The 13,269-nt window shown below is 30.3% G+C and overlaps 1 protein-coding gene across 1 annotated transcript in view; it reads right to left on the bottom strand.

The window, feature by feature from the left end:
• LOC108695174 (neither inactivation nor afterpotential protein C) overlaps nucleotides 1-13,269 on the bottom strand; it is a 34,043-nt gene that overhangs the window by 9,122 nt on the left and 11,652 nt on the right. Inside the window, exons 5-19 of the mRNA XM_018204933.1 lie at nucleotides 10,438-10,829; nucleotides 10,255-10,345; nucleotides 9,312-9,407; nucleotides 9,039-9,224; nucleotides 8,376-8,564; nucleotides 8,098-8,297; nucleotides 7,340-7,680; nucleotides 6,995-7,205; nucleotides 6,758-6,899; nucleotides 4,555-5,013; nucleotides 4,009-4,292; nucleotides 3,521-3,780; nucleotides 3,274-3,339; nucleotides 2,884-3,062; nucleotides 2,434-2,648 (exon numbers count right to left, since the gene is read on the bottom strand). Coding sequence (XP_018060422.1) covers nucleotides 2,434-2,648; nucleotides 2,884-3,062; nucleotides 3,274-3,339; nucleotides 3,521-3,780; nucleotides 4,009-4,292; nucleotides 4,555-5,013; nucleotides 6,758-6,899; nucleotides 6,995-7,205; nucleotides 7,340-7,680; nucleotides 8,098-8,297; nucleotides 8,376-8,564; nucleotides 9,039-9,224; nucleotides 9,312-9,407; nucleotides 10,255-10,345; nucleotides 10,438-10,829 — 3,311 coding nt within the window. The remainder of the gene's footprint in view (nucleotides 1-2,433; nucleotides 2,649-2,883; nucleotides 3,063-3,273; nucleotides 3,340-3,520; nucleotides 3,781-4,008; nucleotides 4,293-4,554; nucleotides 5,014-6,757; nucleotides 6,900-6,994; nucleotides 7,206-7,339; nucleotides 7,681-8,097; nucleotides 8,298-8,375; nucleotides 8,565-9,038; nucleotides 9,225-9,311; nucleotides 9,408-10,254; nucleotides 10,346-10,437; nucleotides 10,830-13,269) is intronic.

Genomic DNA, 13,269 nt, shown 5'->3' on the forward strand with positions numbered 1-13,269 from the left:
CCCCTTGGGTTATTTTCAAATATTCACATTTTCGAATAAAAATGTTATTCTAATCGATTTCTTATATAAATTATTTCAATATAAATTTATATATATATATATATGAAATCATCCCTAAAACGCATTTCTTACGTGTAGTTGTTTATGTCTATCGCTAGCAATAGTTTATATGGTAATTATTGCGAGCGACAAGCATAAACAACTATGCGTAAGAAATGCATTTTGAGGACTATATTACACATATTCATTAATGACGTCTATTAAGCTGATACAGCCACTTCAGCACAATCGAAAAGTTGCACAGAAATTTAGTGCTTTTTTGCTAATTTGTTAGTCTATTCCCGATTTTGTTGCTCCAGCCAACTCCAAAGAAACAATGGCTGTGCTAGCATAAGAATAAAGTTAGTATAGCCACTCAAAAAAATACAAAAAAATTAGAAAATACGGCATATTCTTTTTGTGTTAATTTGTTGCTAATTAGTTGCTCACTTCCCGATATTATTGCTCCATTCCCAACTCTCGAAAACTATCCCTTTGCTCGCGATTCCGATTTTGTTGCTCCTCTCCCAAACCTTGAAAACCACTCCTAGGCACTCCGAGTCAGCACACCACCTATAAATTGTTAATTCTTAAAATATCTCGACTGATTACTGTTCTCTGATTTGTAGTTGGCGATTCCCAATGAATCCGATTTTATTGCTGTGTAATTTTGACGCCTGTCGGTGCAGTTCTGATTATTTATAGATAATTGTTTAACAGTATCATTTTTTTCAATATGTTTTTGCTCTATAACAAAAAGCAAGAAAATCTGAGAATCTTAATCAGTCGAGATATTTTAAGAATTAATAATTTATAGATGGTGTGCTGACTCTAAGTGCCTAGGTGTGGTTTCTAAGGTGGGGGTGGAACAAAATTGGATTCGTCGGGAATCGCGAGCAACAAAATCAGAGAACTATAATCGATATTTCGAGAATTAACCATTTATAGGTGGTGTGCTGACTCGGGATGGTTTTCGAGGATTGAGGATGAAGCAACAATCGGGAATTGAGCAATTAATTAATAATAAATTAGCACAAAAAGAATATGCCGTATTAAAAAAATTTTTTTTTATTTTTTTGAGTTGCTGTGTTAACTTTATTCTTATGCTAGCACAACCATTATTTTCTCAGAATTGGCTGGAGCAATAAAATCGGGAATAGAGCAATAAATTAGCAACAAAAAAGCACTAAATTTCTGTGCAACTTTTATTCAATTGTGCTGAAGTTGCTGTGTCAACTTAATAGACGTGTATAGGCGTCAAACGTGCATCCGCCATATTTGTGGTAAGTTCGCGCCGCGTCACGTTTGCAAGTCGAACTTCGGTATCGTTCCGCGTTTTTCATATGGTTTATTAAAAGCGATTTCTGTCTGCAAAGAAATGCAGGAAATATTAGGCAGATATCGGACAATTATTGCAACATATGTATGTATTGCTTTTTCTACGATATTTGATTTGCTTCTAAAATCACGAGAATTAATGGCTTCTGATCGGCATAAAAGTCAAACGTGCATCCATATTTGTATAAAATATAGTATAAATACGCGTCGCATCTCGTTGTAAAGAAATCCGATCTGCGTTATTGTGTGTTACTCATGTGATGAAAAATAACTATGTAAAAAGGATTGAACGAATATTGGGAAATCGTCGCAACGTTTAAGCATGCCTTTTTCACTTTTCATAATATTTCCTTTGCGAGCAGCATTGAGATGGAATCATGAGTAAATAAGTTGAACTAATATTGATAAATAAATTTCGCTTGTATTTTACTTGCGTATCGTCATTTTGCTAATTAACTTTGGTTGCCATCTTCCTGTCGGAGATCTCGCTATCTTGCCAGAAATCGATTGTCTATTAATTGTCTATCACATTGTCTATCATTGTACATTGTAAATTAAAGTCTTAATGATTTTATTTTTTTTTAGAGAATGTACTTTTTGCACTTAACATCTTCGTTTTCTTTCTCTCTCCAACGCTCGAAAATATATATTTATATTGTAAATATGATTGTTAAAGTCTTAATAATTTTTAAAATTTAATTTTTTGAATCCAAAAAAATTTCGTTCTATTAAATTAAAATTTCGTATATAGATTGTTTAAAAGTTATTTTACATATTAAATGTTAAAATTTTTAAGCGCTTAATAAGATTATTGAATCTAAAGATTATTTTGTTTTAATATGAAGTTATATCTCTATTAAGGTAATTATTAATTTCGAGTGCTGTGTGCGCGCGCGCGCGCGCGTGTGTGTGTGTGTGTGTGTGTGTATATATAATAAACTTGCATGTATAGTATCAATGTTTTATATTTATAATATATATTACACGTTTTTAGTAATATTCTCCATCCAGGCTCTTGCTATGGACTGAAGTTAAAAGATATTTTAAGTGACTTACCCTCGTTTAATATTTATATTTGAAGGATCATTTATGTAATTCATATCGAAATACGGGAGTTCTTGTTGCATATTGAAAGGTAGTTTATATACTTCAGGTGGTTTCACCTCACTTATGTAGGCATCTAATTTGGCACTTGGATCGATTTTTTCAAGAGATACATTTTCATTTAATTTCTCCAAAGCTGCCATAATCGATTGATTGTATAGATGAACCTATTACAAAAACCTTTGATAATTTATTTGTAATTTTTATCAAAAATTTTTATATCGTTTTATTTTACAGAAAAAAATTAGAATATTTATTCATTAATATTTTTTACATATTTGTAATTGATTTTTCATAAAAATTGTTTCAACTTCTTAATAACATATTTTTTGTATTAAACAAATTTAATTTAAATTAAAAGAAATTAATTTGTAAATTTTAATTAAAATAAAGATAATATACCTGTTGTGATAATTGTACGAAATCTTGATAGCGGGCTGCACGGTACCATAGGAGGACTTGAAACATGCTTTTCGATCTCCATTTGCTGCAATAGAACTTGATGAAATCCTTCGTCTCTTGGCTCATCTCTTCTTTCAATAAGGGTCCTATTTCTTTTCTTGCCATATGCCCTCTGAATGCTGAAAGCATAATAAAGTATAATTTTTTGACGAGTTTACAAACGTTTTGTATATAAATTACAATTTATGTAGGTACACTTGGATCAACATGTGAATATTAGAATTTGTTTATTGTTGATAGTATGTTGTAATAAAAAATATGTAAAAAGTAAGTGAAATCACATATTTTAATCAAGAGATAATATTATTTTTTATACTTTTTAATACCTACTTTTCTGTATCATCAAAGCCGCTTCTTCTTCGGTAAATGAGTTTTTCTTGATTGACGCTTTTTTCACTGAAACAATGTTTTACCATTTTTGAAATATTTGAAACTTTGCACTAATATTTGAGAACCATATACGAATATATACGAATAAATATATTTATTAAATTGTATATAAGCGAATTGTATATAAGCGAATTGTATATTAACGAATCACATTTATCACGATTTATTCGATCGAGAATTTACTTACCAATTTCCTTTTTGATATCGTCGATTTTCAAAGCGATATTTTTGCGTGCTAGAAAAGTACGCATCATGCACTGTATTTTTATGATTTTTCTCACTTGGATTTCGTATAAATGGGATAGGTATTCCTCATTGTAGTACTTTAAAAAAACTTTACTTTTGCCAATAATCCATCCTTCCATTTTTAATCTGATCAAAAGTAGTCTGCAGTTGTCTTTCGTTATCTCTACTGTTTCGTCAAAATCGAAGGCTAAAAACTTGTATCTGTAATTAAAAAGAATCGCCTTTCATAATAGGAAGACGTATAATAGAAAAATACTATTGCTTGATTAATTATATAAATTACAAAAATTCTCATACATTTAGCTTTATATCAAAATTAATTAAGCACGTTCTTCATAATTTGTTATATATAATTGTTATATATAATTTGTTATATTTAATTGAAAATATTATTTTACAAAGCATTAAAAGATTAAAGAATTAAATTACCTTCGAAGAAATTCTTGAAAAGGTATCCTATACGGATATCCGCATCGTCTAGCTTTCGCTGTATCAAGAACTGCTAACGCTCTAATTTGCTGTCTGACGATTTCCCGATAAAAGCAACGAGGAGTATCCTCAAGATCGGAACGTATGCATCTTATAAAATGCGTGCCACCGTTTCCTATCGCGAGATTTTTCAGAATTTCAAGACTTGTTGCTCTAAACGTCGATGAACACGTTCGCATTTTGCGTATCTGCGAGTACTGTCCTTTGGATGCAGTGTTATATTTCTGTTGAATTTAAATGAAAGAGTTGATAGTAAACTAGAAAAGGAAAATGTGTGGAAAGTTCATTTTCAAGTGCTTCTAATGTTTAAATTAAGAAATGCGCCAGATTATAAAATGAAATAGTTAAATATTTTTTATTGAAATTAAAATAGAGATATATCAAATATACATACAATATAATATATATATATATATATATATATATATGTGTGTGTGTATACACATATATCTTGATATAATAAGAGAAATACTTTTACGATCTTACTCGAAACATGGAAGATTCTTGCATAAGAGCACTCCATTTTGTTTTCATTGTTTTCTTCGCCGCGAAACAATGTTTGTGAACAATTGTTAGATTCCCCGACTTGGTTAGCTTGTTGGTGAACATTTCTTTAACTGCATCGTGCAAAGAGTATCTCATCGTGTTGATCATTTCTGGCGGTACGAAGTCTCGATTTTTCGTGGCAATTTCGCTAGCATCATACATCAGTTTACCGGTATAATGTGCGATCATGAACTCGTGTGAACTCACCGGTTTTATGTGAGTGCTATGTTTATATTCTTTAATCCTCTCAAGAATGTACTGAGCGTCTTGCATTTGCCGCGAAGCATCATCGATAATATGAAAAAGACCATCTCCTTTGTTCATTAGTTGATCAACTGTTTCCTTATTATCGTAAAAGCATAATCGTTGAATAGGTATATCCTCCTCTTCCTGTTCTTGCTGAAACCGTAAAAGAAAAAAAAAACAAATTTTTTTTCATTTATAATATAGAATTATTAATTATACATTAGTATATTGCTAATTTGATATATAGATACGTATATGAAATTCTTGATAATCGTGACTTAATTAATTTTAAAAGGCGCGAGTAAGAACTCCGCACAAATCTTATGGAAAATGTCCCCTTGTTAAATTGGCTGGAATTAAAATATATTGTTATCCTCTATTTATCCTGAACAAAAGTCTCAATGGGCACGACTCTCTAAATTCAATATTTTTCCGTCCAGAGACATTTGAAGTATGTAGAAACCATTTTACTTCGCGAACCAAATATATATATATATCTCTCTCTCTTTTGCTTTTTTTTCTATATATATATATATATGATATTATGCCAAGTATGCCACTGATAATCAATGAATTAAATATGAGATTCCTAATCTAGTTAATCTTTATTATATGATCTAACTAATCTTGTTTTATGCTTAAATTCAATGAATATAATATTGGAAAATTGAAATTAACATGCAAATATTAATATTTTAATTATATAATGCTCAAACATTCTTTTTTAGTTGAACTTTACTGATTATCAATACCAAGTATACCATTGGATAATTAATGACTATTCACTGATTCAAATTTAGAGAGTACTCTCTCCCCAGTGGCATACTTTGCACTGATAATCAGTGAAATTCAACAAAAAAAGGAAAAATGTTTGAGCATTATATAACTGATATTTACACGTTAATTTCAATCTTCCAATACCATATTCATTGAATTTAAGCACTAAAACAAGATTAGTTAGATCACAAAATAAAGATTAGCTAGGTTAGAGATCTCACATTTAATTCACTTACCAGTGATATTTGGCACTGATTACATATATTAATGATTATCCACTAATTCAGATTTAGAGAGTATATATAGACCACTCGTACCATCCTTTTATTTTCGCAGAATAAGGTCCAATCGTAAAAGTGTTCGGACAAAATACTGTAGGACTTGAAAAGATCTAATCTTATTAGTTTGATTTTAGATGGAGTCGCCAAGGACAGATCAAGATCAAGGTCACATCGATTTTTTTTAATAGAACACTCTATTTTTTATTCCAGAATATAATAGCAGAATATAATGTCCAGAGCTTTCCAAAACACTATAATAAAGTTATTTTTTATTGAGTACTTTTGCGTTATAAAATTCAAAATTTACAAGTAGCGCTGGTATTAGCATTATGCAAGTTGTTCGACTGATTAAAACCTCTTGAATAGAGAAAAAGAACAAAAGAAAGAGAGAGAGAGAGAGAGAGAGAGAGAGAGAGAGAGAGAGAGAGAGAGAGAGAGAGAGATTCATATATTTGATTCGTGAAGTAACATGGTTTCTATGTACTTTAAATATCTCTGGACGGAAAATTATTGAAGTTAGAGAATCGTGCCTATTAAGACTTTTGTTCATTTTGGACATCGAGAACAACATATTTTAATTGTAGCCAATTTAATCGAGAGACATTTTTCATAAGATTTGTATGGGGTCCTTTATGATGTAATAGCATATGTTTAACTATGTTTGAATATTAAAACGTTAAATTATAATAGGATATAATTCTTTAAAAAAAAATTTAATACAAATAAGATATAGAATATTTTTATTATTTATACAATAAGAAAAATAGATATTGAAATAAAATCTTACGAATTTGATATAAACTAATACGTATTTTAGATTATTCATTAAAAATTTTTACCATTTCCCAGGCGAATACTCTTTGATTGTAATAATATTGCATTTGCTCGTTTATCGTATTCACTAGTAATTGTTCCAACCGATTTATTGAGAAACATTCGAGTCCAAAGTGATCAAGGATGCTGATAGAATATTTATCACCACTGAAAATTAAAATAAAAAAGTTTTAAAAAATCGTCGATACAAAATCCTCATCGATATTTTATTTTTTCTGCACTTCGATAAAATTTTCACTTACTAAAGACTACGAGTCATTGAAAGTTTATAATTGATGATGTTGATTATCCAATCTACTAAACGCTGATAAAGAGTGTTCGCCAAGACATCTCGTGCGTCTTTTGCTTCTTCGCAAGTATGTTTCTTACGTACCGCTGATCCCTTTACGACTAAGCAGTAATTAATGAGAGCCCAAATAAATTTTTTTGAGTTTAAACCAAGAAATTCCGCCACTGCAATTCGCAAAAACTAATCAGTTTTCGTAGGCAAACATATTTAATACATATTTAATGTGATTTAATATATTCAAAATAAATCTTTCATGCATTGCATTGACAAATTGAATTCTTCGAATTCAAGTTTTTACCTCTGTTAGCAATTTCATTATCATCCAACTCAGCCTCTCCATTATTGCCTTCAATAAATCGAATCTCTCCGAGTATCAGAATCGCTGCAAGGATTTTCCAAATAGTCTCGCAATATTCTTCCATATCCATGAATTTAAAACATTCCGTAAGTTCTTTAAATTTAATCACGTTGTTTTGTGGATCGTTTCTCACTTTGAACGCTCGTTTCTTTTCAATATTTTTGTCGATTATTCTGAGATATCGAAGTTTTCTCCCACTTGGTAAGAAATACGATTTTAAATTTTCTGATGCTTCGAGACCGTCATAAAAGTAATAAAAAACATGGAAGTTTGATTGATTTCTGAAAAAGTACTTTTTCATTATGATGTGTTAATACACTTTTGCGATTTATTATTTCATATTTTCTATTTTACCATTTTTATATTAATTAGATTAATTTGTTTTTAATTTGTTTTTAATTTGATTTTAATTTGTTTTATTATTTTTCTTATTCCATTATTTTTGTACTTTCTTAAATTGTAAAAAAATTATTATTAGCACTGCATATTTTTGTTATAGACGCCTGTATAATGGCAATTCGTTGTATATTGGAGTATGAAATACGATATATTCTTTGATGCCTTAACTTTCGAATTACTCTATACTTTACAAAATTAAAAATTTTTAAAAGATTAGAGTTTTTAATTAAAAGACTTAAAGTTTGTGTAGCATATGTTATGTTATAAGTAAAAATTTCATTATAATATAAATAAATTACCTGTCATGAGTCGAAACGCGCCATTTTTCAAGCTGATATAACCAGAATATTGCCCCCGATGCTTTACCGGTTGACCCGAAAGTCGTCTGAGTTTGCAAAATGCATCTGGTAGAATTAGTATTCAGCGGTGTTCCCGCATTCGTAAAAGCATGAATAATTTTTATAGCTTGCAGTACTCTTGCTCCAGTATCGTGCAGACCCTGAAAATAAAAAGAACAAGTTTTCTCGTAATTTTGTTATATCTGTTTATATATCTAATATGGTTGCATTGAGCTCACTTTTCCGAGGAACATAAGGTGTTTCACTAAATGCAGCATATTCGTTGTTTTCCCGGAATTACTTTCACCGGCCAGCAAAATGTGTTCCGGTTCTTCGTTGAGCATAACATCTTGAAATGCGCTATCCGCTACCGAATAGATGTGAGGAGCATTATCTGATCGCGATTTGCATTGATATTTTGCATGATGCTGCAAATCAAATTGTTCAGATTTTTGTTGTATAATTTATAATAACATGATTTGCAATTTTATTATTGAACATACATGATTAATAATTTACAGAATCTACATAACTTACAGGTCTTTTTTATTGTTATGAGATTATAATTTATTTGATATGTGGTATATAAAATTATAAACAAAATCTGAAGATAAATCGAAAAGTAAAATGCGTTTGATATTTTTTGCATTAATGAATCGATCATACATACAAAAATATTGCTTATATTATACTTATTTATATAAATTAATAGACTTTGATATTATCTCATTGTTTTTTGTATTTTATATTTTTTAAATTTCTTTTTATTATTGATATTTTTTCTATTTAATGTTTTTAATAATGAAAATTTTAATATTGGTTTTGAGAAAGAGAGATAATGTCATTTTTGTTAATTTTATGAAAAAATGATCCAAATGTAGAAAATCTAACATAAGACTTACGTGAACATCGTAAATATCGTTCTCCTCATTTGGGTTGAGTATCAATAAAATGTCGCCAATAAACGTGTGATATTCACCTCGCCGCAGTCTATCATGAAGTTCATCCAAGATAATATCCTCAGTCAAAATATCCAGCGCTGCTAAGTCCTCCGTAAGCATTTGTTCCGGTGGTTCATCCTGATGAGTCTATTGTGCAAAAATTAAGATTTTCTTCTAATATATATAAATCCATATTATAAATCCATCTATAATTTAACTTGCGAAAGTTGTTACCTTCAAGAAACCTTGACGAACTATTGATTCGGTTTTTCTTTGTTTCTTGCCTTTCTCCGAAAGATCCATTGTCAATGCTTTTATTTCTTGTGTCAACTAAAATTATATTGTATATGTATACTTATTCATCTTTTTGATTTTTATATTTTCTAATTAGAATATTTGTAGATTTTAAAAAAGAAAAGGCAAAGACATACTTATTCTTCTCATCTAGGATGTTATGAAAAATTTTAAATCAAGAAAATATTTAGAAAGATGTAAAATTTTATCATTCTTAATAAATAATAAATTTTAATTTATTATAATTTTCATTATTTTAATAATTAATCGATTAAGTTTTAAGGAATAAAAATTATGTAATAAAATTTAATCTTATAATACTATTGATACGTAAATTTTATGTAGAATAGAAATTTATAAGTAGAACAAGTATTGAGCTAAGTTATGCCTTCAGTGATCATTTAGGTTCTATAGCAGAAAATATGATAAATAATTTCAATTTTTAAATAGTTTTCTGTTATTATACATTTTATTATATTTTGTTTAAGTATTATGAGAAGACACACACAACACAATTGAACTACATATTCCAATTTCTATATCATCTCAAGATTGATCTTGATATCTTATTTTTTCCTTCCTTTTAAGTTAATAATAAAATTATTTGTGTTTACAAAAAATCTAAATTTTGTAAATATTTTGTCATTAAAATGTGAAATGTATGAAAAAAACTTACTAATTAAAAAACTTATTAAATAAAATGGTCTATTTTCTTGTAAAATTTACAAATTGATAACAATTAACAATACTGTATTTCAACAGCTATAATACTTTAGAGTTAAGGATTCTGGAAATCCGACAATTTATTGACGATTTTTATAATTATACATCGTATAATTTGCCTTTTCTAATTCATCTACATTATATTGAAATCATATATTACAGGATAATCGTTTTCGGGTAGCTCCGATAGAAAGGGATGCTCGATGATCTCCATCATGTATGGTCTGTTCTCAGGATTTTTTTCGAGGCACCTGAAACGAATATGTCGCTGTAGCTTTCATGTTATTTTATTCGCGATATTCGTTCATAACAAAGAGATTTTCGTATCTCTTTGATCACGTACTCGGAAATGAAATCATTGAGATTCTTTGACCAGTTAGCAGGTCGGTAGAGAGTCGGCGGCGGATTCCGAACGATCTGGAAGAGCGCACGAGTCGGATGCATGTCCTCGAACGGTGCTTTGCCGTCGGCTACTTCTATTGCCGTAATGCCGATCGCCCATACGTCGACTCGACTGTCATATCCACCGTCGACTCTGCTATCTTTGCTGCCAACCATTTCCGGTGCCATCCAAGATGATGAGCCTATGTAAGTGTGCCTTTTTTCAAGTTCGTTCTTCATTGTTCTTGAGAGCCCAAAATCTACTAATTTCACTTCGCCTTCTTTCGTCAAAACGATATTGTTGCCACGGATGTCTCTGTGGATTACGTTGTGCTCGTGTAAATGAATTAGAGCCTGAGAAAGAAACAATGTGTAATATCTGCATTATTAACCGATCTATTTTGTGAGCTGAGACATTTTCGTTGATACAGGGAAAGGTTTTTGCTAAAGTATCTAAAATTTTAGCTAGATACAAAAAATCTGAAAATTTTGCTGGACCATCAAAACAATTATATATAATATAGGAGAATTATATATCAAGATAGTTGCTAAAATGTCAAAAGATTTTGCAGCATTGTTTATCATGTTCGAGATTTCTATATAATTATCTTTTGATCCAACAAAAGTTATTTTCAGAACTGTATCTAACTAAATTTTTGGATAATTAAATAAAGTCGTTATTTCCATGTAAAATTAGAAGCACGTAAACAAAAGGCTATTGATAGTTGATATCCTTGAGGAGAAAACTTGTTATATACTTGCAATCAATTTAGCAATAGAAAAAATACTTTTTAATAGCATTAATTTATTTCTTTTAAAAATTGACAACTGCAAAACACTATTATAATATTTCATGCTATATTCTGAGATTGTAGAACTTATGAACAACGAACGTAATATCTTCGAGATACGGTGATGCGGAAGAGAAGTTGGCAACTCGGCACCTTCAGCGTCTTGCGAGAATTATCTTTATAGATTTACTGCAAATTGAACAATCTATAATTTGCGGCCGACTGTGCTTACAGCGCGTAACAAGCGTGGGTCAGTGGGAACAGTTCTGACGTAGCATGGGCATGAAATCATTAATACCTGGTTCATCAGAAAACCATTTCAAAGTTACACTCCGAAGCTAAAGCTGAGCTACCTTATAAAGTTGCTCATTATAAAATTTTATTTTATTTATTTTTCATTTATTCCTCGCGTAATCTTCAACTTATTTTTAATATTTTTATCTATATTTGATAAATCTTTTATCAATTAGCTATAATTTTAATCAAGAAACAATTATTTTTGTCTTTCTATTTAAGTTTCTGTATATTAGGCTTATTAATCTCAATATCAGATAATGATAAATTTCAATTATTTGATATTGTTATTTTTTTTTTAAAGTGGATCTATGCAACAAATTATTATTTATATGAAATTTATATTTTGTTGGATAATGCACTCGAAGATGTTTCGACAAATAAGACGGAAAGAATATAGGAAATAGTGAATGTCTGTTAATGAATGTTTATTGATTGGATGGCAGACAAGAAATAGTTACAAGAGTAAGGAGGGAACTTTCAGAAGGGACGAACGAATTGTTAATTGGCGGATAAAGATTAAACGGGATATAACGATCGCTCAGAAGAAGCATACTGATAGTTCATCTCTCGTTCTTTATCTGTTTCCCATGCTCTCTTTGTGTTTCTGTTTCGAGCACTGCGTTTGCTGCGCACTTCTCTTCGCGGGCATTTATTTCGCGTGTAATTTGCCGGCATTAAACGTCAGCGTGGTCTGATTTACCGCACGAGTGACCGTGGACGAATCGCTACCGGGCCCATGGAACACGTATCTGCGAGGAAAGAGCATAGAGGGAGAACGGGAGGAGGAAAAAGAAAAAGGGAGATGGGAGGGTTGCGTGCAGTTTCCAAGGTGGATAAGGAACGGCATGAGAATTGGAGGGTGAGGAGAAAAGGCAGGGAATGCTGGACCCAGTGACGAAGGGCATCGGATTGTGCGTGCACGGGGCATACCCGAAAGGTAGACCCACATAATGATTTAGTGACAAACTGCTTGGATCGTAAATATTATCGCCGTGAGCCATGAGCCACTCGCGAGAGAAAGAATGCTGGGCCCATTACACGTCGTGCCCTTTCGCCGCGCTTCCTTGCTGAACTTATGAGGGAAGAGAAGTGGATTTCGAGAGAAATAGCTTTTTCTCATCACATGAAAAAAAGAAGAACTTTGTCAGTGATACTGCACGAGATATTTGATAGTTGTAATTATAAACTTTAAAATTAGAAAAAGAATTTGCATATATATATTTATACGTGTAGATTACATACATCTTCCATGCTTTTAACTATAAAGATTTTTAATTAGTATTTTCAACAATACATTAGACTTTAAATAATTTTATTAGTTATCAAATATTAGGTATGGGAAAAAGTTCATGGCGTTTTTCCCATTAGATGACATTAAAAAAACGCCACGAACTTTTTTCCATACCTAATATATCTCTTTTATTCTCTTTATAATTTTAATTTACTCTTGCTATAATATCTAATATTTTTTCCTTCCTTTCTTGATTTATTGCACGCATGCAATCCTTTAAGGATATAACAAGTATACAATGCGTTTTTTCTCTATTAAATATATTCAACTATTGATATTTACTATATTTCTAGAACGTTATCAAAAATATCAATTGAAAATTATTGATTTTAGTTTATATATCTGAACAATTTGAATTAATATGTTTTTCATTAATAAAGTGTTTTAAATATATACGAAGATATATATATATATA

The sequence above is a fragment of the Atta colombica genome, unplaced genomic scaffold (assembly GCF_001594045.1).
Source record: "Atta colombica isolate Treedump-2 unplaced genomic scaffold, Acol1.0 scaffold126, whole genome shotgun sequence".
In the NCBI taxonomy this organism is placed as follows: domain Eukaryota; kingdom Metazoa; phylum Arthropoda; class Insecta; order Hymenoptera; family Formicidae; genus Atta; species Atta colombica.